Below are 27,239 nucleotides of genomic sequence, written 5' to 3' on the forward strand. Positions count from 1 at the left end.
GCACAGGAATCCAGGTATTTCCATTTCTTTTTATTGTTCCTACTGCATTTGTTCTACAATCTTTCTTCCCTTCCTCTTCTCAGGAATTTAAACAAGTCAGGTGATTCATAGGTGGTCCTCATACCTGGGAAGAAAGGGCCCCATCCTCAGGGTCACAAGAGGCTGCAGGAGAACATTGACAGAGTATTTTAAAAGGCACATACAAAGAAAGTTATTAAAAGCTAAAGCAGTTTACATAATTGAAACCTTTCAGAATTACAGTTCCTTCCCTGGGCTACTCTTGGGACAGTGAAACTACACACCACTCCTTTCTCATGCTGAGGAAAGTCTCAATCTTGCCCTAAACGTAAGTCATTTTTTTGATTTAGACAGGACCTATCACAAATCTTATCTTTTTAGAAAATTACAGGATATATTAAGGTAGAATAGAATGGTAACAATGCCATAGTTAAGGGTGCGACAAAGGGCGTGTCAGAATTTTGTTTTTTTGTCAGGAATGTTAAGCTTTTATGTTGTTTTAAAGAAATATAGAAATGGGAGAAAATTAAAGAGAATTAAAATTCAATTTATATTTTTCATGTTGGTTAGGTGCAGACTGGGTTCATATGCACACAAGATAACTTTTTAAAGATTGCCACTTTTAAATTTTACATACAATATTCTCCTACCCTCCCAAATCACTATTTTTCCTCCGCTGTTGCAAAGGCAAACTGTCTTCCTGTTGATTCTGGTAGCTTGGTGAAATATCTTGATGCCCTATTCGGCTTCTCCTCTTGGTGAATTTAACAGGACTATTGAAGAATGCACTTTTGTTCGGAGATGTATCAGCCATCATAATTGCTATTCCTGCTATTTTACATAAAATAATATACAAACATTTCATATCTTTTCTGTTTAACAATTCTTGTTTTTTCTGTGTTGCAAGCCTGAAGAGGATTACGATACAATAATTTCAGAATCACAACTTGAGTTCACAATGCCTTTTCACTTGTAAAGAGTGAATTTGACTGGATCAGTGGAATGTTTCCTATTACATTTCTCATTAAATTTGTACATTTTAATTTGCAAAACTTCTGTCTTGCTTTCCGAATTTCAAGAGGCTCACTGCAAATAAATAAGACTTGATATTTGTTTATCAAACGTGTATCTAATTTCAATGTGTGGCAAAATAGAGGGTTTTTTTTTTTAAACTTATGCAGCAGTCCTAATTATTTGTTTACATGAAGAGTCACACAGACGTATGACACTTTATGGCAGACATAAAGACCAGGTCTCTGCCCTCTGGAGTCTACAATTTATGACTCCTATCCTTCAGCTGCTTGTGTACAGATGGATAACTTCATCTGCACAGAGCCCCAGTGACTTCAGTGGAGCTCTATACATTTGCAGCAGTTTGTCCACATGCAAGAAGTTGCATGATTAGAGACTAAGTGACACCAAATTTTAGAATTATTAGAATCTTTTGGTCTGGTCATGTCACAAATACATAGAGTTTTTAATAGAGTTAAATGTGATTGAGACCTTCTACTAGGTCTAATTTTTTTCATCAGGTCTCTGTTGACTATACTAATAAAAGTCAAGATGATTAAACATGCAAAAAGTAATGGCATAAAGCTTTAATGTCTGAGTGAGAAAACAACACCTGCATATTAAGCTCAGAAAAAACAAACTCAGTTTAGAAATTAATTTAATAAGTCATTTCTGGCTGGGAATGCATGTTTTATATGGAGCAAAGTTAATTACACTTGAGGTAGAAACCACACTGCAGGGGTGGGGGGGGTGAGTGAGTGAGTGAGAGATGAGAAAAATCCAACCCAATGAAACAGACACTGGTTTTCATATGTTTGAAAATTTATTCACTGTATAAATTTCAATTTCCTTTAAAGACTACAAAACCTGCCACTTGACAGGGATGCAAGCAATGATACCTTTCCAGGACTGTTCATGGTTACATCTGGAACAGTTTAGATTACACATTAATAGTATGATTAGAAAATTTCCTAGATCATACTCTGAATAAAACAATCATTTAAGTATTCAGTACTATTTAACCTCTTTACTAGCATTTCAATTCTACGACAGCAGTGCCAAGCATCTGAAAGATGCTATTTTCATTGTCTGCCAAAAGGAACAGTTGAATTTTTGCTACTGTACCTTAGACTCACTTACATGCCATGCGGAGGAAACTAGTATAAAGTATGATTGTATAGAATTGTAGAAAAATATCATCTGTGATTTCATCATTTTTAAAAATTGTTTTAAGTAGATTCCCCCCCACCCCCACTAGATTGCAAAATAATTACATCCCTTATGAGTACACCTTTCCTTTGATTAGGTCAAGAGTATCAACATAAAGCTAATCATTTACATTATTTTCATGAGTGAAAACTCATCCATTAACCATTGACGCTTACCAAGAAATGACATACCTAGAAGCCTCTTTCCAATAATAGAAAAGCAGAGCTTTAGTTGGTATACTACATTTACAAAAACAAAGCAAACAAAAAACAAAAACAATTCTATTTCCTTATGCCTTTTTCTCTTAAAAAATCAGTTTTAAATACTTCATTTGAAAAATTCAGTATAAGTTTTGTTCAGTACTAATAGTGATTAGTACTTCACTGTTGCTATAGAGCTAATCTGAGTAGTGTAGCTACTTCCTCCCTCTGTTCTCACATACTCACACACAACTGGCAATTTTGCTTTGAAAAATAGGCTATTCACCTGTATCTGCACTTCTCCATTTTTCCTCTTCCATGAATCTGTATTCTAGAGTCACTGGCTATGCTTTGCAGACAAAGGAGCGGTAGTGAAAATTTACACAGTGGGTCATACACCGTTCAAGCTTGTGTGGTGAGGAGTTGAGACTATAACTATGCAGCAGTATGTTAATTTCCCATCCTTCGTTCCTAAGTAACTACAGTTACAAAAACATGCCGAAGATAAACGCGGAGAAAAATGTGTGGATCCCAGAAAGAGACATGTATAAAACTAAGTTAATTTTCCTGTAAAATTTATTTGCTCCACAGAAACACAGTTGTCTAAACTAGGATTTAAAGCTATATTCGATCTAGACTTTAGATTTGACCAGGTTAGGATGTGTTAAAATACAATCACTTTGTCTTGACTAGTCTTTATGGTGTTAATTAGGTTGTTTTATACAACCTCATCTAACAGCACACCTTCAAACCTTACTCTAGATCAAGCCTGAGAGATGGGCTATTTAAGAAATTAAAAGCTCAGTATAGTTTGCTTGCTTGTGCATATACACAATGTGGGAGCAGTATCTGTGTAAAGGAAACATACTGATCACATTCACATTTCCCAATAGTCTCTGCTTGGATATATTGATTACAAAGACCAGTAAGCACAGGGGAACAAAGGTGACTTAGTAGCGTTAAAAATATTTAAAAGCAAAACTGAAAGCAACCCAGTTTGAGCTTTCGTTAATATGCCTTCACAGAGTCCCACTTTCAGACAGAACCAGTTAGAGGAGTATTTCTAGCTTAAACAGACTGCCATACAAAACGTAACCTCTGAAATTAGACAATTGTTAAAAATGTACATGCATTGACAAAAGACTAACACATTTCTGCCACAGTCATTTGTCTTGATATTGCCATAACTTTGGTGGATTAGGCACACAGATACTCTCACAAGACAGAGAAACATCCCCTTGCAAGGAAAGGAGAGTACAGTGAAACTGATGGATTGAGGTTAGTTTCTGACACTGTCTGGGGTGATGATGAAGGTTGTGTGTTTGCAGCCCATCATGGAAATGTATATGATGCATGCTGAGTATGAGGTTTCTGATCTATAGGTTGAGTTTGGGAGGGAACAGAGACAGAATAAATGAAGCAACTGTAAAATTAAAGACTTCAGGAACACAGAAATTACCATATTTGAGTATCTACTGTCCTTCTGCTCTGTTATACTGACTATAACACCAGATGTTTCAGAGGAAGGCATAAAACCCCATAGCACTCCTATTTATTAAGTATATATGGGATATTCCTTCCTGAATTCAGTTGCTGATCATCTTATGACTTGAAGCAAAAGAACTGAAAGACCATGTAATTATTCCAGCAGTACTGTTCTAAAACGATATCAGCTAGATTTGACTTAATGTTTAACCTTAATCTTCAAAAGAAATAAACAGTTTCCAGGAGACATGATTTCTTAATTTTTGTCAAGCTTGACTTAGAGAGACATGCTGAAGGGTGAGATTACCAAACAGTTGTTAGGCTAACACCACTGGTGCTGCAGCCAATCTCAAAGGAAAGACTATACTGCAAATGGCTTTTCCCCACCTCAACATTAAGGATTTTTCTTGTATAAAAGGGAGAATCCTCAACAGAATGAAAGAGCCACCACTCAATTGTTGAACATTAGGTAAGGAGCAAATGGCTAATTACTCTGAGGATAGTAGTGAAACAAATATGTTCAAGACACCTGTTCCACTTTTTGTGATCAATAAGAACCCTCCAGGTAAAAAGTTATTCTTTAATAATACAAAGCAACATTAAAAATCCTCTATTTCCTTTGGATTACCATGCCCCATCTCAGACCAAGGGTACATCTTGAGGGCCCTGCTAGAGTTATGGATCTTGCCTTGGCAAGTTCCTAACTCTTCATCATCCTTGCCAAATGTAGATCAGCACCATGGCAAGGTATTAAGAAATAAGACACATCAGGTTCCACTGAGGGCAGTAAGACAGATTGCAGGTTTAATAGAGGAACCCTTATTACTACTATTTATTTGTAAAGGGCCTTTCTTGTTCTCTAGACCGCTGGAGGGACATCAGCATAGACAGCACCAAACTACATACAAAGCCTCTAGCTTTTCAGCTCTTTCTAATTGCCCACCCCCCCTTTTTTAAGGGAGCATGGAGTCTACATAATTCCCCCACACTTCTACCTTTTGATTAGGAGACTATTTGACAGCATGATTCTCTGTTTAGAATTTTAACACCAGTGATCAAGTTGATTCTGGAAGCTAAACAGTTTGTTCTCCAATTAAAATCCCTTCCCTTTTCCAATCCTCTATTTCTACTCCCCTTTCAGAGATCCCCACAAGATTATACAGAGACCAGAATGTCTTCCCTCCTTCAGTTTAGAGCATTAAACGGACAAGCTATGATGTTTATCCCTACTTCACACTTAAAACAGTGACTAATTGCTTAACTGTAAAGTTCCAGGCAGCTTGTAAAAACCTAAGCTTTCCTGTTTGCCAAGGAATAACTAAAAGCTTCTAACAGAGTCTTCGTTCCATGTTCATATGGATCAATGAATCAGAGGGAGGAAATCTGTGGTGTCACATTAATGAAGGACTTCGCTCCCTCCACAAATTTCTTTGAAAACGTCTCACTGTAGAAAAACTAACAAATTAGTTACTGGAAAAATAACTGAACAGACTAATTAACCAAGAATCACACTACCATTTGTGATCTCTTGATTTTTAAACAGTATTGTTCATAGAAAATGTGCACTAAGCTCCATGTTTAGTAGCTTTGGATATTTCTGTAAAGGGTATTTGATACAGGTAGTCAGTTGATGTACCATTTTCTTTGGCAGAATGGGGTATCAGCCAAACTTTAACGTGCTCCAGTGCACACTCAAGATCAGCCATCTGCAGTGAATCTCACAGACTACATAAAAGCAAGCACATTTTATGATTTGTGTCCTCAGAACGTAAACTAAGAGCCTTTTACACTCACATTAAAAGGAAAAGTGGGAAGAACACTGCCATCAAGGAACACGAAAAGGGTGGTTTTGTTTTACTTGACTTGGACAGTACAATTTTAAGGGTGCCTGGACTGGCGATGAGTGGCCCAAGGAGACCAATTATGGTGCTAGAACCTCAGATGTCAGTTGGAAGTACTGGATGGTTCTTCTCTGACTTTGCTTTGGACTGTAAACTAAGAGCATCACACGAATGAAAAAAATGAAATTAATCAGTCCAGTATATTCTAACCACAAGAGACAAAGTTTACATCCATTTTTGGTAAGCTTCTGTTTATCAATGGACATTGTCTTTTGCTTTAGAGTCAGCACTACATTTCTTCTCTAACTCTCTAATGCCCGCACCGGCTGAACAACATATTTGTCAGCTCTTAACTAAAGTAATAAAATAAAAGTAAAAATATTAAATGAGTTATGAGAATAAGCAAGAAACAACTGTCTTGAAAGGGAAAACTATTTAGCAACGATTCCTGAGTCCTGTAATTGGTGGGGGAAAAACAGGGGAAAAGAGATGGGGGTGAGGTGGAACAAGTTACTTTTTCTTATGGATGCATTACCTATTACATGTGTGAGAAACCCACTGTTTAAATTTTTAATACAACAACATCTCTCTGGTCTTCATAAAAGACATGCAACTTCAAAAACATGGAAATGTAGAAAAGACAGACAAGGAAAAATACACATTCATAATATTACATTCAATAGCTGTTTAACAGTCAAGGCTGTTTTAGAGCTGTCCAACAATACTGATTAATCCAGGTGAACTGTTTAACCAGAGTTAATTGTCAAAATGATTAATAAAATCTAAATAAACCAAGGCATGTATACATTAAAGAAAACAGCACAAAAAAGTACTGCTTATGAATTGTTTACAAAAACATACAAAATGTTGGATGGCACAAAGTATACAGTGCTAACATAAACAGATTGTTTAAGCTAAGTGCTTAACATAAACTGTCCATCCCAACATGTAACAAAGAATATTTTAGGGGACAAGAAATATTTCTTATAAAAATAATGCTATATGGTGCAGAGTGCTTTATTCAGTGTATTTTTATGATAGAGTTGGCATTCATAATTCTTCTAGTTTATTCAATCAGTGAACGTGTTCATTTTCATTGTGTTTCCACTTTTCACTCCATCCAAAGCTCCAGAAAGGTCAGTAACTTGCCATCAACAGTTTAAAGGGAGAATAGATGAAAGCAGTAGCAACAATAGGAGCAGCAGCATTATGGGTACCAGCTGGGACAGAGTGTGCTTGCAGATATGTGCTACTTGTTGCCATGATTTGTGCTATCATCTTATACCATGGTACCAAGTATCTGGTTGAGGTCACTTCACAAAGCTGTTGAGGTAATTTTTTTTATACCTCTCCTCTGAGCAAGAGTAGAACGGCCTACTGGCTCTAAAACTGGTGACTGATTGCGGTTCAAAGCAGAGTATGTGGCTGCCATGGCACCCTAAAGGGTTAGAAGGCAGAGGTAAAACAAACAAAAAAACCCCACACATTGTGACTTTACTACATTCTAGAGATCATAACAGTATTACACGATTTAGAGATCTTTAATAATTAAACTGTTTTCTGTAGGTTAAAAACAATGGGCTTGATTTACCAGTGTAGTATTCTAGCTATTTAAAGCATGACCACAGTTTCTTTTTTTGCAGCACAGGAAGAGCTCAGCTATGTTAAAATTGTTTAAGGCAACTGACATGATTTTTAAAAATCAGCAGGTGCCATTTATAAAGCACAACTTAAGTTTGCAATAACTACATCCCAAAAGTGCAGAGAGTAAAATCCCACCAGAGGATTGTCCTTGTTTACGGTCTGTCTAATCATTTATGTTATCACTAAAAATTGCTTTAAAAAATGTTTCATAACTAGTCTATATAAATTTGAAGCGTATACATCTAAATTAAGTTTACAGATTGTTAGAAAATTCTAATCTATGGCTCGGATCTGAACTTGGTTCCTTCCTTCTAAGCCATTTACTACTGGAAGCTCTGTCTCTTACAGTTGACTTAGGGTCATTTGATTAACTCTTAAGATGTAAGATCCCTCTTCTGTAGGTTGGGAGGTTCACCAGGACATAAGGCCTTTGAGGAACTTTGTATGTGTGGGGGGGAAATGAGTGTGGGGATCTTCAATCTCACCCATCCAGGTTAAAATTAAAATAAAAAAATCAGTTGGTATCAAAAGTGGTTTATGTTTCAGACTATCAAGTGTTGATTGTTTCATAATACACCATTCAATATAACCTTTACTATAAAGGTTTCCATTTCGTTTCTTATTTTTAATGAAAATTTTGGAAAAAAATAAATTTCACCTCCAAAATATCAATTTTTACACTTATAATCCCTCCACTAAAATCACACTAGCAGTCATAACTACAATTCCTCCATTGTAAACATCTAAATCACTTACAGTCTCAGATGAACTATTCTTTAAAATCAGAGTTCAAAATCTAGGAGACAGCAGTCTAAATCACCAGGGGAAACACTATTTATAAACTCATTTATCTTGTAATCTGTCTCAACACAAGTAGTAAAACAGCATGGAGATTGCAGTGTACTGCTCTTTGTGAACAGAGCAGATTTATTCTCCACAGATGGAGTCACCTGTATTACTAAACATTAGGTTTCAGAGTAACAGCCGTGTTAGTCTGTATTCGCAAAAAGAAAAGGAGTACTTGTGGTACCTTAGAGACTAACCAATTTATTTGAGCATGAGCTTTCGTGAGCTACAGCTCACTTCATCGGATGCATATCGTGGAAACTGCAGCAGACTTTATATACACACAGAGAATATGAAACAATACCTTTGTGCAGGAAATGGCCCAACTTGATTATCATGCACATTGTGTAGAGAGTTGTCACTTTGGATGGGCTATTACCAGCAGGAGAGTGAATCTGTGTGTGGGGGGGGTGGAGGGTGAGAAAACCTGGATTTGTGCTGGAAATGGCCCAACTTGATGATCACTTTAGATAAGCTATTACCAGCAGGACAGTGGGGTGGGAGGAGGTATTGTTTCATATTCTCTGTGTGTATATAAAGTCTGCTGCAGTTTCCACGATATGCATCCGATGAAGTGAGCTGTAGCTCACGAAAGCTCATGCTCAAATAAATTGGTTAGTCTCTAAGGTGCCACAAGTACTCCTTTTCTTTTTAAACATTAGGTAAATCACAAGTTCACATGGTTGAATGCACTGTGTTTACTGAACTCACAAACAATCATAAAAGTTTGTGATTAGTACTGAGAGCAAATGCACGGTAACTGTTTTTGTTTACAATTAATACTAGCTAATCACCTAGCTGAACACACAAATTTTATTTACCTTCACCAAATGTGGAGCATCCTGTCGGTTTAGCTGGTACTGAGGCAACTGGTCACAGTCAACTATCCAAGGGTGTCTAAGAACCTGGGCAGCAGTCAATCTTTGATGTGGGTCGACATGAAGCATCTTTGAAACCAGGTCCTGTCAACAATCCAGAAACAGTTAATTCAGATGAACAGTAAAATTTAAGGCAGTAGGATTATTTTTAGAGCATTAACAATGTTAAACATGATTAAAATTCAAGATATGAAGAAATATTTTGTTGTGATCAGTAGTTTAAACAAATCTCTAGGCCATCCTCTGGAAGTGGTTGAAGTATTACTCCATACTGTGCCCACAAATGCCAAGATCTATTAGAGAGTTTGCAAAGTAACTAGTCAAGTGAAGAGCAGTATGCAAGTGAATTATATAGATCAATTCTGAGGTATCTTAGCCCTGGTCTACACTACGAGTTTAGGTCAAATTTAGCAGCGTTAGATATATTTAACCCTGCACCTGTCCACACAACGAAGCCATTTTTGTCAACTTAATGGGCTCTTAAAATCAATTTCTGTACTTCTCCCTGACAAGGGGATTAGCGCTGAAATAGACAAGGACGGGTTGAATTTGGGACATAATTGTGTTGATGCAATTCGACAGTATTGGCCTCCGCGAACTATCCCACAGTGCTCCATTGTGACCGCTCTGGACAGCGCTCTCAACTCAGATGCACTGGCCAGGTAGACAGGAAAAGCCCCGCGAACTTTTGAATTTCATTTACTGTTTGTCCAGCATGGCAAGCTGATCAGCACAGGTGACCGTGCAGATCTCATCAGCAGAGGTGACCGTGGAGTCCCAGAATCGCAAAAGAGCTCCAGCATGGACCGAACGGGAGGTACTGGATCTGATCGCTGTATGGGGAGACGAATCCATGCTATCAGAACTCCGTTCCAAAAGACAAAATATTTGAGAAAAATCTCCAAGGCCATGAAGCACAGAGGCTATAACAGGGACCCACAGCAGTGCTGCGTGAAACTTAAGGAGCTCAGGCAAGCCTACCAAAAAACCCAAGAGGCAAACACTCGCTCGGGGTCACAGCCCCAGACATGCCGCTTCTATGATGAGCTGCATGCAATTCTAAGGGGTGCCCTTACAAGTACCCCACACCTGTACGTGGACTCCTGCAAGATTTTGGGGACGAGGAAGATGAGGAGTGGGAGGTTGAAGATAGCGCACACCAAGCAAGCGGAGAAACCATTCTCCCCGACAGCCAGGAACGGTTTATCACCTTGGAGCCAATACCCTCCCAACCCGGGCTCCCAGACCTTGAAGGCGGAGAAGGCACCTCTGGTGAGTGTACCTTTGTAAATAGAATACACAGTTTAAAAGCAAGCGTGTTTCATGATTAATTTGCCCTGAAGACTTGGGATGCATTTGCGGCCAGTACAGCTACTGGAAAAGTCTGTTAACATGTCTGGAGATAGAGTGGAAATCCTCCAGGGACATCTCAATGAAGCTGTCCTAGAGGTACTCCCAAAGCTTTTGCAAAAGGTTTCTGGGGAGGGCAGCCTTATTGCGTCCTCCATGGTAGGACACTTTACCACGGCAGGCCAGTAGCATATAGTCTGGAATCACTGCATAAGAAAGCATGGCAGCGTATGGTCCTGGCATTTGCTGGCATTCAAGCAACATCCGTTCTTTATCTCTCTGTGTTATCCTCAGGAGAATGATATGATTCATGGTCACCTGGTTGAAATAGGGGAATTTTATTCAGGGGAACATTCAGAGGTGGCCGTTCCTGCTGGGCTGTTTGACTGTGGCTGAAAAGAAATCATCCCTGCTGTTAGCCACATGGTTGTGGGAGGGGTGAAGTGATCATCCCAGAGAATTGGGTGTGGGGTTTAGTTGGGTTTGTGCTGCACGTTAACCCAAAAACATCAGCTCCTCCTTTTAAACGGCCAATGTGTCTTTCAATTTTAATCTCCCTTTTTTTCCTCCCACAGCTGCAAATGTTTCAACGCTGCGACTAGCATCTCCGTCCCAGAGGCTAGCGCAGATAAGAAGGCGAAAAAACCGCACTCATGATGAAATGTTCTTTGAGGTCATGCAGTCCACCCAAACTGAAAGAGCCCAGCAGAATGTGTTGAGGCAGACAATGGCAGAGTCCAGGAAAGCACAAAATTAATGCGAGGACAGGAGGGATGCGTGAGAGGACAAGTGGCAGGAGCAACAGGAGAGGTGGCGGGATCAAGAGGAAAGGTGGCGGCAGCATTATGAAAGGAGGCAGGATGCAATGCTGAGGCTACTAGAGAAACAAACTGATATGCTCCGGTGTATGGTTGAGGTCCAGGAAAGATACAGACCACCACTGCAGCCCCTGTATAACCAACCGTCCTCCTCCCCAAGTTCCATAGCCTCCTCACCCAGACCCCCAAGAACGCCGGGGGGGGGGGGGCAGGGGAGGGGTGCTGGCGCTCCGGGCACCCAACCACTCCACCCCAAAGGACTGCCCAAGCAACCCAAGTCTGGCATTCAATAAGTTTTGAAGTGCAGTTTGTCCTTGTCTTTCCCTCCTCCCCCACCCCACCCGGTGCTTCCCTCCTCCAAGAACCCTCCTGGGCTACCTTGGCAGTTATCCCCCTATTTGTGTGACGAATTAATAAAGCATTCATGAATTTGAAACAATGACTTTATTACCTCTGCAAGCGGTGATTGAAGGGGGGAGGGGAGGGCGGTTGGCTTACAGGGAAGTAGAGTGAACTAAGGGGGCGGGTTTTCATCGAGGAGAAACAAACAGAACTGTCACACCGTAGCCTGGTCAGCCATGAAACTGGTTTTCAAAGCTTCTCTGATGCGCAGCGCGCCCTACTGTGCTCTTCTAACCGCGTGTCTGGCTGTGCGTAATCAGCGGCAAGGCGATTTGCCTCAACTTCCCACCCCGCCATAAATGTCTCCTCCTTATTCTCACAGATACTGAGGAGCACACAACAAGCAGTAATAACAGTGGGAATACTGGTTTCGCTGAGGTCTAACCGAGTCAGTAAACTGCACCAGCGCGCTTTTAAAAGTCCAAATGCACATTCTACCACCATTCTGCACTTGCTCAGCCTATAGTTGAACAGCTCCTGACTACTGTCCAGGGTGCCTGTGTATGGCTTCATGAGCCATGGCATTAAGGGGTAGGCTGGGTCCAAGGATAACTATAAGCATTTCAACATCCCCAGTGGTTATTTTCTGGTCTGGAAAGTAAGTCCCTTGCTGCAGCTGTTCATACAGGCCAGAGTTCCTGAAGATGCGCGCGTCACGTACTTTTCCTAGCCATCCCACATTGATGTTGGTGAAATGTCCCTTGTGATCCACCAGTGCTTGCAGCACCATTGAAAAGTACCCCTTGCGGTTTATGTACTGGCTGCCTCGGTGATCCAGGCCCAAGGGGTATGCATTCTGTCTATTGCCCCACCACAGTTAGGGAATCCCATTGCAGCAAAGCCATCCACTATGACCTGCACATTTCCCAGAGGCACTACCCTTGATAGCAGCAGCTCAGTGATTGCATTGGCTACTTGCATCACAGCAGCCCCCACAGTAGATTTGTCCACTCCAAATTGATTCCTGACTGACCGGTAGCTGTCTGGAGTTGCAAGCTTTCAGAGGGTAATCGCCACTCGCTTGTGAACTGCGAGGGCTGCTCTCATCTTGGTATTCTTGCACTTTAGGGCAGGGGAAAGCAAGTCAAAGTTCCATGAAAGTGCCCTTACGCATGCAAAAGTTTTGCAGCCACTGGGAATCGTCCCAGACCTGCAACACTATGCGGTCCCACCAGTCTGTGCTTATTTCCCGGGCCCAGAATCGGCGTTCCATGGCATGAGCCTGCCCCACTGCCACCAGGATGGTCAAATTGCTGGGGCCCGTGCTTTGAGAGAAGTTTGTGTCCATGTCATCATCACCGCGCTGCCATCGCCTCCTCGCCTGCTTTTTCAGGTTCTGGTTCTGCATATACTGCATGATAATGCACAAGGTGTTTACAATGCTCGTAACTGCTGCAGTGATACGAGCAGGCTCCATGCTTGCTGTGGTATGGCGCCTGCAGGAGAGTAGAGTGGCAGTGGAAGCGGTCGTTCAATGACAATGGTTTGCAGACCTACTGCACCGTCTGCTGCCAGGACACAATGGCTGAGTGGGCTGCACTCTAGCCATGGTATGGCGAGACAAGAGCAGCCGAGCAGAGTTGCAGTGGAAGCAGCCTTGCGAGACCACCAGGAGAGCAGAGTGGCAGTGGAAGTGGTGGATAACGATGGTCATATAGAGGACCTGCAAGGTTGATTCATAGCATCAGGAGAGCAGAGTGGCAGTGAAAGCCGTCGTTCGATGCAACTGTTTGCAGACCTACTGCACTGTCTGCTGAAAGCAGTATGGCGCTCACACGAAAAAAAGGCACGAAATGATTGTCTGCCGTTGCTTTCACGGAGGGAGGGGTGACTGACGACATGTACCCAAAACCACCCGCAACAATGTTTTTGCCCCATCAGGCATTGGGAGCTTAACCCAATATTCCAATGGGCGGCGGAGACTGCTGGAACTGTGGGATAGCTATCCACAGTGCAATGCTCTGAAAGTTGATGCTAACCTCAGTACTGTGGATGCACTCCATCAACTTAATGCGATTAAGCATTAAGCACGAGCTGGAAGCAGGGAGCCGGGACCCCAACTCTCAGTGGGGAGCAAGGGGCCAGGCACAGGGAGCCTGGGCAGCCGCCAGGATGGGAGCAGGGACGCTGGGGGCAGCTTGGCTCTGAGTGAGGAGCCTGGGCTGAAGCCCAGCTAGGTACAGGGAGTCTGGACAGCAGCCCTGCTAGGAGCTGGGACCCTGGGGCAGCCCAGCTCTGAGTGGGGAGTCCAGGCAGCAGCCCAGCTGGAAACGGGGGCCAGCCGAGCTCTAGCTGGAGCCCCCCACATTACCCGGCATGACAGCACAAGGTGTGAGCAACTTTCTTGTCAATTTGGAGCCATGAAATTGACAAGAATGACAACCAACAGCCAACATAAGTAACCCACAGTGTCAACACAGACACTGCATTGCCCTAACTACACAGGCATCACCTCCTTGAGAGGCGTAAGGCTTGAGTTATGATGTCTGTGTAATAGGGCACTCACATTGGCTGAAGTATACACTTACATAATTAGGTCAACATAAGCTGCCTTACGTCGACCTGATTCTATATTGTAGACCAGGCCCCATATAAAGGGTAAGGAGAATACAAAACTTCTAATTCTGGGACAACTGGTTATGAGAAAAAAAATGTATTTAGTAATCTTAAACTGCCTAAAAACATTCTAAAGTACTTAACAGCATGCAAACATTTTCTTATAAAACAAACTCTCTGTTGTGGAGTTTAGAATAAAGACCCTAATGAAAAGACTTCTTAAAAGTTGAATGATTTTAGACACATTCGGGACTCCCAGTATAAGTGGTTGGGATGGCACTGAATAAAGAGATAAGTGATTCTATATCTTGTCCAGGACAACAGGTAGATGTGTCAGTCAGGCTGTTTAACATAAAATGTGGGAAAATACTTGTATTTAAAAATCAAGACATATGGAAGCTCAAAGCAAATTAAAGACATTAGCCAAAGAAGGGGGGGAAATGCTTAAATAATCTGAGTTCTTTGAGCATATTAGGGCTTTATTATAACTAGATAGAGGGTCATGAAGGATATCGAATGCTTTTGGACATTATATATATAGTGCCAAGTTATGGCTGCCCTTCACAGACACTTCATGGATCCACAAAAGAGGCACCCAAGAGTAGGTGGCCATAACTACTGCATCCTGATTTGGTTTTCCAATGCCCCACTGAATTAACAGTGGTGGTATTAAATGTGGTTATTTTTCTTCCTACACAGGACTGACTGTTTAAATATGAAGGATTCATAATTATCAAATAAATATCCACTCATACAAAGGATTGGCACAGTAAATTTTTAAAAACCTGCAACCTTCATTAAAATCATGTTCTCTAATGCTATAAGCAATTTTTATTGTGAAAAAAATCCTTTACAAAATCTGTCAACATCCGTCCCATGCACAAAAGGACAAAATATTAAATATACTTGCCTTAGCTGTAACTGAAACTGAATTCCAGTAACCACCAGTGAGAGAGAACTTTCCACTACCTATTCGTGCCAATATCTCCTCTGGGGTATCATCAGGGCCATTTGCAAAAGGAGTGTAGCTAATTAATCAAACAAGTTCAGAGTATTAATAGCTTTTCCGTGCTGGACTCCAATCCTTATTTCAAGTCTGACCACAGTTGCCAGTGGTTTCAAAATAATCATAATTAACACCCCCCCCCCCTCCAAAATCACAAATTATCGTAAAACTGATGGCAAAAGCACCCAAAATAATAAATAATAGATGAACTACATGGTAGAATGGGAGTAAGGGCCTGTTTCTCTTACTATATTCCTTCTGTAAGAGAGTGTGTCTAAGTTTAGGCTAATTCTGAGTCACAGATCCAGAGACTGTACTTATTATTGCCAAAAGTTAGTACATCCTGGTGAAATGAAAGGACTAACTGTGTATAAAAACTCTGAAAAGGAGGACTTGAGGACTCTGACCTGCAAAGAACGAATACCCAGCCTGACACTAGCTGAGAAAGAATAAGAAAGAAGTCACTAAACCCTAGAGGATTTACCTTGTTTAACAATTCACATCCTTGCTATTGAACTAACAAAGTACACTAAACATAACTGAGAATGAGGAGAATAATTAATTTTTATACATGTGGATTTCAATGCCTTAGTTAAGAAGTTAAGATGAACAGGAATACTGTAAAATTGTGGCACTAAATAAATGATAACCAAGTAGTTTTATGAGCATCTTGAGGCTAACTTGTAAGTGAGGTGTAAGAGGTTAATTGGCTGTATAAGTGGTATTTTTCAAAGCTGAGATTTGGAATTATTGCTTGATGTACTTGTACTTAATGTATTCCTTCATGCAGATCACTTGTATTGCATATATCATTCTGACTGTATTGTGAGAAGTGATCTGATTCATTCTTGTGAGTAATCAAACTTCTACTCCTGAGAACATTCTGCGCCAAAAATTAAAAATTCTGCACACATTTTAAAATTCTGAAAAATTCTGTAAATTTTGTCAAAATACATGTGGAGGCTTCAGCATGGCATTGGGGAGCACAGGCCACTGGCTTCACAGAAGTGGGAGATCACTGTACAGGTCCCCGCTCAGGACACAGACTCAGCGGTGAGGCTGCACCCACCCCTGACACAGTGCAAGGACCGTGCCTGCCCTAGAAACACCCCAGGGCCCTGCCCCTCTATGCCAGATGCACCAGGTGTGGGCAGACAGGCTCAACAAGACAGGATCCAAGTGTGGAGGGGTTCAATATGGGGTGTCCATGTGTGAACTGAAAGAGGTGTATATGAGGCAATCTGGGTGCAGGCAGCTCAGTGGGAGATCCAGATGCACACGGGCTTATTGGGGTTTTTTGGGTGCAACAGTAATGGGACTCTGCAGGGGGGTCCAGGTGAAGGTGGCTGGGGCTCAGCAAGGGGGATCTGGCTATGTAGAGAATAGAGCTTGGCATGGGAGTCTGGGTGTGGGGGGTTAGTCAGGGTCCAGATACTGGGGTTGGGGGGCTCAGTGGGGTGGGGAACCACGTGTAGCTGGTTGGGGCTCAGTAGGGGGATCCGGATGGCACGTCAGGGTGGTCCAGATGAAGGGCGAGTGGGGCTCATCAGGGGGTTCTGAGTGTGTGGGGGTGAGGCGCAGTAAGCTATGATTGGGTCTGGATGCACAGGGGTTGGTTGGATTGGGGATCAGCTCCCTGTACAGGGATCCTTGCCCCTGCATCTGAGGTGCAATGAGTGCAGGAAGCGAGTGTGTGGGGGAAGCGTTTGCAGAGCTTCCTGCAGCTGGAGGAGAAATCTGCAGGTTGGTCTGACCTGGCTCCAGATGCCATGTAGGGGAAGGGGAAGAGGAAGTCCTGTCCTCCCCAGCGAAGGTGGGACTATCAGCTGATCCTGGCGCAGGGTAGGAGCCACCAGCCAGGGCTTTCCCAGTGCCAGCCCCTACTCCCCAGTGATTTGCCGCTTTGCTGGCTGCCCGGGGCACCCGAAACATACTGCTGTAGCGGGTCGCATGACTGCTCTTGTGGCTTCCCTGTCAGAAAGTTATTTTTCTGCAGGGAAAAAAAGAAATCTGCAGGGGACATAAATTCTGTGCATGCTTAGTGGCGCAGAATTCCCCTAAGGAGTAAACTTCAAAGCATCACTGGTGTGACGCTGTAGGGAATATGGGAGACATTTTATGATATTGTTGATATCAATATCCTACAATTGCAATGAATCATACCAGATATGCTGTGTGAGTTACCTGTGAAAATGTTATACTTTGCCAAGTATGATGGTATTGTTCACATGTTTGTATCACTTTTGTATTATGAGTTATAGATATGTAGGGTATATCTGTATTTCCAAACTTGTGCTGTGTTTCTGGATGACATCCCCAGACAGACTGACATCAGTGCTAGGCCTGCATGATGGCTCATCAAGGGACATCAACTGTACAATGAACCCATTGAAAGGGCCAGGGACTATACCCTATGACTCAGCCAGGCATGCAGGCCTTTCAGTGCCATGTGCTATCTGCTATGAGTTTGTGTCTGAAACAAAGGAAGTATCAGCATGTGGCAAAAGGACTATAAAGGGCAGCTGCATCATCTCCATTTTGTCTTCAGTCCTGCTTCTTATACTGGAAAAAACTTTGCTACAAACTGAAGCTCTGAACAAAGGCCTGAAGGACCCATCCAAGCTTTGGATGTATTCCAAAGGGACTTTCAAGCCAGCACACTCAGCAATACTGCTAAGGACCTAAAACATGAACTTTGAATATTTGTATGTATGTGACTGCTTTACCATTTAACAGCTCTCTTCTTGTTCTTTCTTTTTTCTTTATAATAAACCTTTAGTTTTAGACACTAAAGGATTGGCTGGCAGTGTGGTAATTTGGGTAAGATCCAAACCTATACTGACCTGGTAACATGGCTGACCCTTTGGGGTCAGAAGAACAATTTGTATATATGTGAGCAGAGTTTTTTAAATAACCTATCACTGTACTGGACCTATGTGCTGACTGGGAAACAGAGAACTGGAATGCAATAAAGGGGGGCTGTGTGATTTCTTTTTTTGCTTCTTAAAAACCAGTGTGGGAGATCAGAAGCACAGTTTGTGACTGGTGGGGAATTCAACTTGAGTGTTATCCACCAGTCTTGGGAGTATCTGCTCTCCCTTTTGGAAATGCCAAGGTCAGGGCAGGCTGCAGTGAGGGCTGCTCTAGGAACACCATGTCACAACTGGTAAATCTTAACCACATATATTCTCTTCAATATGCATAGTACTTTCTAGCTTTTTTGGTAGGAACAAGTTTCCACTTCATGTAAAGTAACAGTGTATGAGAGTCTATTCCTATTCTTAAATAATCAAAAGGCTACAAAACATACATTTGATATAATCTTTGACTGGATTTAACAACAGTTAAGCAAACTCATAAAGGGAAGTTTATTTTAGATATCAGACTCTTAAGAACTTGATCCTACCACATGCAGAGCACCTTCAACTCCCACTGAAACCAGCATCCAGAACCTCCCAGGAATATTAGCAACTTGCAGGATTGAGCACATAATCAATACTTTGTTTGAGAATAGTAAACCTATATAAACAAACAAAAAAACCCACTAAATTTCTGCAAACTCACCCAGTGAGCATAGTATAAAGCAGGACACCAAGACTCCATATATCACAAGCAGCATCATAGCCTTGCCTTTTTAAAACCTGTGAAAAGCAAATATATTAATTTCTACAGAAAACAGTATACTTTACTATGATTTTGGTGCCAAAGTTATATTACTTCAAAGATCTCAACTGTTTATTGTTTCAAAAGCTAAATTCATTGATAATTTTACAACTATGCAATAATGGAGAAACAATGTTTAAATGATGGGGGAAAAAAACTATTAAGATAATCTGAAGGAATGTAAACCAGAACTTGATATTACCTCTGGAGCAACAAAATTTGCTGTGTAACATGGAGTCATCAAAAGACCATTTTCTGCTCTTAGTTGTTTTGCAAAGCCAAAATCACAAATTCGAATTGATTCTGGGTTACCAGATTCATCAACGTAAAGAATGTTGCTAGGTTTCAGATCTCTATGAACAACCTAAATAAAAACACAAATACAAAAAACAAAATATAGGATAGCGTTCTCTATTATAAGCACTTACTTCACTGCTTTTTAATTTGCAGTTAGCAATGGACTTTAAAAGAAGGTGATGTTTCTAATATCAACTCCAATACACTATATGCATTGTTTTTGGCTACCCAGAATGTCAGAATGGTGAAATACATGAGTTAATTTTGAGAACAATACAATAGGTCCAGCTTTCAAATTTGGGCACTCCGAGCATGAAAGTGATGTTTGGCATGAGTTGATTATGATGAACACTGTGACGGAGTGGACTAGGCCCTGAGGCCCCCTGCTGGAGGCCTTGTGGCCCTGCCACACCCTACCTCAGAAAAGGGAAGTAGAGGGCTCCTCCAAGTTGCCTAGAGCAGCTGTGTGAGAAACAGCCAATTAGAGCCCAGCAAGTCAGCATAAGAAGAGCTGTAGGGCCAAAGCGAGTTCAGTTCTTTGCTAGAGCTGAAGGAGAATGGATGGTCCTCCAGGCTGCCTGCTGAGACTGCACAAGGACAAGGCCCTGAGGTAAGGGTGAAGAACGTGCAGGAGCCGCAGGGAAGCGGCCCAGGGAATTATAGCAGCAATGCAGTTTATTTAAAGGGACATTGCGAACAGCTGCTATCTATAGGTTCCTTGGGCTGGGAACTAGAGTAGAGGGTGGGCCTGGGTCCCCCCCACTAGCTACTGGGAAAGTGGCCCGGACTTTGAGGCACCTCAGAAAGGGGACTGAACTGTAGTGGCCCAGCTGAAGAGCTGGGGACAGAAAGGCCCTGAGAGGGTGAAGACATTGCCTCCAGGGAAAGAGTCCTGGGGCACTGCTCTATTGTGAGCAGGAACAGAGAGACATTACAGAGGGCACAGAGAGGCCCCTGTTGGGCTTGTACCCCAAAAGGGGTTTGTGTTGCTTTTATCTCACAGACAGACTGTGTATGACTTGGCCGGAGTCAAAGAGCCATCATAAACAGGTAGAGAGAGTGCAGGCACACGCGCTCGGCTGGGGGCGCTCGCGAGAGGTGAGTGCAACTCCCTTACAAACATCAAGTAATTTCATCTCCAAATTTTCTAGAACTATAGTGTTTGGAGAAACAAAGATCAGGTAGGCTGAATTATTGACAACTGCTTCTTGAAATATACAGTTAGGAATATGGACTTCAACGTTTGTCACAAAGACTGTTACCGTACATAATGGGATGCCATGGCAGACAAGCAAATGAATGTATTAATGAGTTGTTAATTATAAAGCTTATTTTCCCCTTCTTTTTCTTCTCATCACAGTTACAGATGTTTCATCTGTTTTCCTCATCCAAGCCCTCCACTTGTTTTGGTAACATCACTACTTTCTGCCTTATGGTTTCCCTGGCTCCCAATGTCACTCTCCATCTTTGTCCTTACCCATTGGGTTCCCTTCTTTTACAATACAAGGATTCTTCACTCTTGACTCCAACTATCACCACATCAACCTTACCCACCTCTAAATTACTTGTCTGTCAAAATGAGCTTTCTGCTACAGAAACTATGGGGAGTTTCAGAGTTTTGGAGAAAAGGTTTGGTGCAGTATAGTTATTTTCTAGGAAACATTTGTTAAATTTTTACACAATGGAAGAATGTATCAGATGTGGATTTGTCCTTGCAATTTGGCACAGGGAAGTGTGTTTCAATATATATTAGATAATGCATTCCTAAATGTTTTCTTCAAGTAGAAGACTTACCCCTTGTGCATGGAGGTACTCAACAGTTCTTGTTATTGTGAGCAGGACAGCACTAGCTTCTCGTTCTGAGAAAAATTTTTGCCTAAGAATTTTGTCCAGGAGTTCTCCTCCTTTCATAAGTTCTGTTACCACATATACGTACTTTCCATCATCATACACCTACAAAAATGAAATAAATTAGCATGTAAACTTCTTTATAAAAAGCTTTCTTATATTACCCTTCTCTAAGGATGTCTGGATAGCGCAGATAACCCAAAAGGATTCTTTTTATTAGAAAACCTGTGGAATTACTGCCACTCCCCAACCAACCTATTTGAACAATATTTTAAATTGCAAAATGAGCACAAAACTTTATCCACTAAACAACGTACAGTAACTGAATAACATGTAATAAATTGCTAGGCAAAACTCTGAAAACAAAACAGGTGAGTAAAATTTAAGAGTGCTCAGATTACTACTTTGATATCTAAATGAATATCAGATCTGGATGCAGTAAAGTGGAGATAATAAGGTAACACTGCTATTGTCAAGGCTGAATTAGAGCTAATTTCATAATCAAGTAACTATTCCACAAAAAAGTGCAGCAATGGCTAGAAATTAGCCATATCAGCATCAGTTTTAGGGCATTATAAAATAACTTAAGATTCATCTTACATAATAAATTGGGGACACTGCAGTTAGTGCATGAAACAATCTGTTAGATTTTATTGACACAATTAGCATTGTAGCATTTGGAAATCAAAGTCAATTTATAAATTCCTATCCCATTTCTTGGCAAATTTGATATTGTGCACACACGTACTATTCTAAAAAGCTTATTGAAGTCCATTAAGACTTCATCCTGTATTTTTCACTATGAAAAATTGTTTAAGTGCTTTTGCTTATGTCCATTTAGTCTGCTTCTATTTTGGTGAGATGAGGTGAGTGAGGTAATTATCTTCAACGTCACCAACGGAAGCTGGTCCAAGAGTCAAGCTCTTGAGCTCTGTGTGGCTTTTAGCTTGTCTCTTTCAACAACAGAAGTTGGTGCAATAAAAGATATTACCGCACCCACCTTGTCCCTCTAATATCCTGGGACGGCTTGGCTACAACTACGTTCTAGTCTGCTGAAACAACTAACCAGTTATCCATCTTACCAGCTGGGGGCACTGCAGCTTATAAACTGCGTAGAAGCACCTTGAAAGCATTAATATCGGAATACCACAGTTCATTTTTATTGCACTTCCTTGGGCTTTTAACTTCAATCTCCTTCAAAATTTGGCTTCTGTTTTAAAGAAACCTTCATTAAGTGATCCTCTTATGCAGAAATGTAATTTTAGAGAAATCATTCCTCATTATTCCCTCAGTGAGGGGGGAAAACAGTAACAGAAAACGTGAAAATGGCAGAGGTGCTTAATGACTTCGTTTCAGTTTTCACCAAGAAGGTTGGTGGTGACTGGACGTCTAACATAGTGAATGCCAGTGAAAATGAGGTAGGATCAGAGGCTAAATTAGGGAAAGAACAAGTTAAAAATTACTTAGACAAGTTAGATGTCTTCAAGTCACCAGCGCCTGATGAAATGCATCCTAGAATACACAAGGAGCTGACTGAGGAGATATCTGAATCATTAGTGATGATCTTTGAAAAGTCATGGAAGACTGGAAAAGCACAAATACAGTGCCCATCTATAAAAAGGGAAATAAGGACAACCCAGGGAATTACAGACCAGTCAGCTTAACTTCTGTACCCGGAAAGATAATGGAGCAAATAATTAAGCAATCAATTTGCAAACATCTAGAAGATAATAAAGTGATAAGGAACAGTCAGCATGGATTTGTCAAGAACAAATTGTGTCAAACCAACCTGATAGCTTTCTTTGACAGAGTAACAAGCCTTGTGGATAAGGGGGATGTGGTATATCTTGACTTTAGTAAAGCTTTTGATACGGTCTTGCATGACCTTCTCAAACAAAATAGGGAAATGCAAGCTAGATGGAGCTACTATAAGGTGAGTGAATAACTGGTTGGAAAACTGTTCCCAGGGAGTAGTTATCAGTGGTTCACAGTCATGCTGGAAGGGCATAAAGAGTGGGGTCCCGCAGGGATCAGTTCTGGTTCGGGTCAATATCTTCATCAATGATTTAGATGACAACAGAGAGTACACTTATAAAGTTTGCAGACGATACCAATCTGGGAGGGGTTGCAAGTGCTTTGGAAGATAGGATTATAATTCAAAATGATCTGGAGAAATGGTCTGAAGTAAACAGGATGAAATTCAATAAGGACAAATGCAAAGTACTCCACTTAGGAAGAAACATTCAGTTGCACACATACAAAATGGGAAATGACTGCCTATGAAGGAGTACTACAGAAAGATCTTGGGGTCATAGTGGACCACAAGCTAAATATAAGTCAGTGTAACACTCTTGCAAAAAAAAGCGAACATCATTCCGGGATTTATTAGTAGGAGTGTTGTAATCAAGACATGCAATGTAATTCTTCTGCTCTACTCCATGCTGATTAGGCCTCAACTGGAGTATTGTGTCCAGCTCCGAGCACCACATTTCAGGAAAGATGTGGACAAATGGGTGAAAGTCCAGAGAAGAGCAACCAAAATTCTTAAAGGCCTAGAAAACAAGACCTAGGAGGGAAGATTAAAAAAAAACAAAACAATTTTTTCAGTATGGAAAAGAGAAGACTGGAGGTGGGGGAGGTCATGATAATAGTTTTCAAGTACATAAAAGGTTGTTACAAGGAGGAGGGAGAAAAATTGTTCTTGTTAACCTCTGAGGATAGGGACAAGAAGCAATGGCCTTAATTGCAGCAAGGGAGGTTTAGGTTGGACATTAGGAAAAGTTTCCTGTCAGGGTCGTTAACCACCGGAATAAATTGTTTAGGGAGGTTGTGGAATCTCCATCATCAGAGGTTTTTAAGAGCAGGTTAAACAAATACCTGTCAGGGATGGTTTCGATCAGTGGGGGGCAACCTGTGGCAACTGGGAGCTGCAGGCAGCATGCCTGCGGACGGTCAGTGTAAACAAACAAACTGTCTTGTGGTCCGCCAGTGGATTACCACTGGTTTAGAGAATACTTAGTCCTGCCATGAGCGCAGGGGACTGGACTAGATGACATCTTGAGGTACCTTCCAGTCCTATGATTCAATATAAAATTTCCAAAATGTTAGCATTATCTGCCCCTATACCAGGGGTGGGCAAACTACAGCCCGGGGCCACATCTGGCCCTCCAGATGTTTTAATTTGGCCCTCAAGCTCCCGCTGGGGTGCTGAATCAGGGGCTTACCCAGCTTCATGCGGCTCCCAGAAGCAGTGGCATCTCCCCTCTCTGGCTCCTATGCATAGGGGCAACCAGGGGGCTCCTCAAGCTGCCCCTGCCCCAAGCGCCGCCCCTGCAGCTCCCATTGGCCAGGAAACGCAGCCAATGGGAGCTGCAGGGGTGGCACCTGTGGACAGGGCAGCATGCAGAGCTGTCTGGCCACGCCTCCGTAAAGGAGTCGGAGGTGGTACATGTCACTGCTTCTGGGAGCTGCCTGAAGTAAGTGCCTCCTAGAGCATGCACCCCTGACCCCTCCCCCACACATGCTCCAACCCCATGCCCCAGCCCTGATCCCCCTCATGCCCTCCAACCCCTCGGTCCCAGCCCGGAGCACCCTCCTGACCCCCAACCCCTCATCCCCAGCCCCACCCCAGAGCCTGCATCCCCCGCCGGAGCCCTCACCCCCCCTCCACCCCAACTTCCAATTTCGTGAGCATTCATGGCCCACCATACAATTTCGATAAACAGATGTGGCCCTCAGGTCAAAAAGTTTGCCCATCCCTGCCCTATAGTATCTGCCAAAAACAGCAAAATTACTTTTGTTTCGCTTTTAAATTAAAAGAGGTATCCCTTGGTGCTAGTAAAATAAAATTGTGTATTTAGCTAATGAATGAATCAAGAGGAAATCTCTTGTCATTTTTATTTTTCTCCTCTCAATCTCTAAAGCAATTACAGTTTACACTTTATTATATTGGATAGTATAGGCGAACAGAATTAGCAAATTTTGGTTTTCAAAGTGAAGGAAGTTTAGTTACTCAAGTGTTTAAAAGTGACATTTCTATATCTTTAAATACACTACAGTATAGTTAATATCAGTTAGGTAGGGGTTTTTGTTTTTTTCATTTATTTGCTTTATCAATAATAACTGAGATGAGAAAACAAAATTCATATTGTAGAAAATATGCTTTTCAATAAGGCTGCTTCCAAATACAGAAGAAAAAGCTATAGGAGTTAACTTAGCCATCAATTCCCTAGTTTTCACAGGCTCATGATTTTCTGAAAACACAAATTACAAAATTTGAGTTCCTCCCAGAAAGCAAGAATTATTTAATTTTTTTCAATGTAAATTCCTGAATGAATTAATTCAAATAACTAAAAATAGTAAATGTCTTAACCCAAAAGAAGTTAAGATTAATGTTATACAAAATGTAAAAAACAGAGAAATTAAATAATTCTGGACACTAAAATGGTAAAATATTACAGATCTAAAACTGATGCTGATTTCTTCCAGGGTAAGTACATACTAGTTCAGGTAAAACGGAAAAGGGGACATTTTATCATAGCATCATTACAGATCTCAAATGGTAAGAGTAATCAGTATTTCAAATCTTAGCTTGGATGTCCTCCTTCAGCTACACTGATAGTGGCTTTCAGGGTCTGAAAGGCTCTTGTTTGGAGAACAGTAGAGAAGGGTAAAAGTAACCAGTGTTTCAAATATTAGTTTGGATATTCACCTTCAACATTTGGCTGTACATTATTCACAATTCTGCTTTTCTTGACATCAGTGAAAATGAATTTCACGAACAAGTGTCTTTGTAGTTCGGTCCATTCCCAGGAAGTAGTTTGTACTGAAAACTGCTGGAAAGGTTTTTTCCACAGTGGGGCACATATTGTGATGTAAAATGAAGAAGTGCCCCCCAAAATCTGAGGATGCTGAATTGCAAGGAAAATAGTGTCCTGACTATCCATCAGTCCAATGCAGCCACCTTTAAGGTGAAACATAACCAGGGCTGCGTGAAAATTGGAATTTCCATCCTGTGGGAAATTCCAGTATTTCTACATTTGTTTTCATCCTAAATCTGAACTAAAAGTAGAAATGTGAAAAAAAAATTCAAAGTGTTGAAACATTTTTGTTTTGGCATTCCAAAACTGATATTTTTTGTTTTAATACATTGAAACATTTCTTTCTGAGTCAATTCAATGTTAAGCTGAATGTTTCTAAGTGTCCATGATGCCTCATGGGGAGAGGTATTACTCACATTGTGCAGTAACCAGAGTTCTTTGATATCTGAAGTGGAGCACCTACAGGGACTCTACTTGAAGAGACGTTATTGACCTTGTGCAGTAACAGGAGTTATTCAAGGTATGTGTTCCTGTGGGTGCTCCTCTACCTGCCCTCCTCCCCCCCCCGCTTCAGAATTCCCTTTGTGAGAGAAGGAGCTGAGAGCAGTTTGCTTGTGCAGCCCTGTATATCCTCCGATCAGGGAACGAAGATGTGTAGCATGCATTTGTGGGCCGAACAGACTGCTATCGAAAACCTCAGATCGAAGGTGCAGGGCACATGCACATCTATACCCCTGTGGGTGCTCCACTTCAGGTGATTCCTGAGTAGTATCCTCATATTGCATTGCCAATTGCAGCATCTGATCTAGAGACATGAACCAGAACATAATAGTTGGAGGAAGTACATACAAAGATCCAGGTTGCAGTGCTGCAAATTTCAGTAACTGAAATGTCTTTGATTAATGCCATTGATGTAAACTGTGACCTTGCAGAATGAACTATTTATTACTCTAGAATGTCAACAAAGTTATAACATGCAATAATAATTCCAGAGATCCATCTCGAGTCTCTTTGGGTGGAGAATGCACATCCTTTGTACCTGTCCTCAACTGAAGAGAATCTAAAAGACTTTCAGAACAGTTTGGTTTTGTCGAGTTTGAAAGCTAATGCCCTTCTGACATACAGGGTACAAAACGCAGCTTCTTGTCTAGTCTGATGTTGTTTCTGGGGGGGAAAATGGGAGATGAACAGTCTGCTTAATATGAAATTCAGACACCTGAGGGAGGAACTTGGGATGTGGTCGGAACAATACCTTTTCCTTGAAAAACACTGTAGAAGGAGGGTCTCCCATCAAAGTCCCCAGTTCTCCAACCCTGTGGGTGGAAGTGATGGCCATGAAGAAAGCTG

The 27,239-nt window shown here is 41.5% G+C and overlaps 1 protein-coding gene across 4 annotated transcripts in view; it reads right to left on the reverse strand.

Annotated features, from left to right (window-relative positions):
- Positions 1 to 32: 32 nt before the first annotated feature.
- RPS6KA3 (ribosomal protein S6 kinase A3) overlaps positions 33 to 27,239 on the reverse strand; it is a 126,569-nt gene continuing 99,362 nt past the window's right edge. For 2 of the 4 annotated variants that reach the window (XM_077816655.1, XM_077816646.1), the window contains exons 17-22: positions 21,019 to 21,177; positions 19,130 to 19,291; positions 18,829 to 18,905; positions 15,169 to 15,286; positions 9,076 to 9,216; positions 1,834 to 7,202 (exon numbers count right to left, since the gene is read on the reverse strand). In XM_077816655.1, coding sequence (XP_077672781.1) covers positions 7,080 to 7,202; positions 9,076 to 9,216; positions 15,169 to 15,286; positions 18,829 to 18,905; positions 19,130 to 19,291; positions 21,019 to 21,177 — 780 coding nt within the window. In that variant the 3' untranslated portion in view covers positions 1,834 to 7,079. Of the gene's footprint in view, positions 163 to 1,833; positions 7,203 to 9,075; positions 9,217 to 15,168; positions 15,287 to 18,828; positions 18,906 to 19,129; positions 19,292 to 21,018; positions 21,178 to 27,239 lie in introns of those variants that run through there. The other 2 variants (XM_077816665.1, XR_013346108.1) reach the window with 2 other exon arrangements.

Source organism: Eretmochelys imbricata, chromosome 1 (assembly GCF_965152235.1).
Source record: "Eretmochelys imbricata isolate rEreImb1 chromosome 1, rEreImb1.hap1, whole genome shotgun sequence".
NCBI classification, from domain to species: Eukaryota; Metazoa; Chordata; order Testudines; family Cheloniidae; genus Eretmochelys; species Eretmochelys imbricata.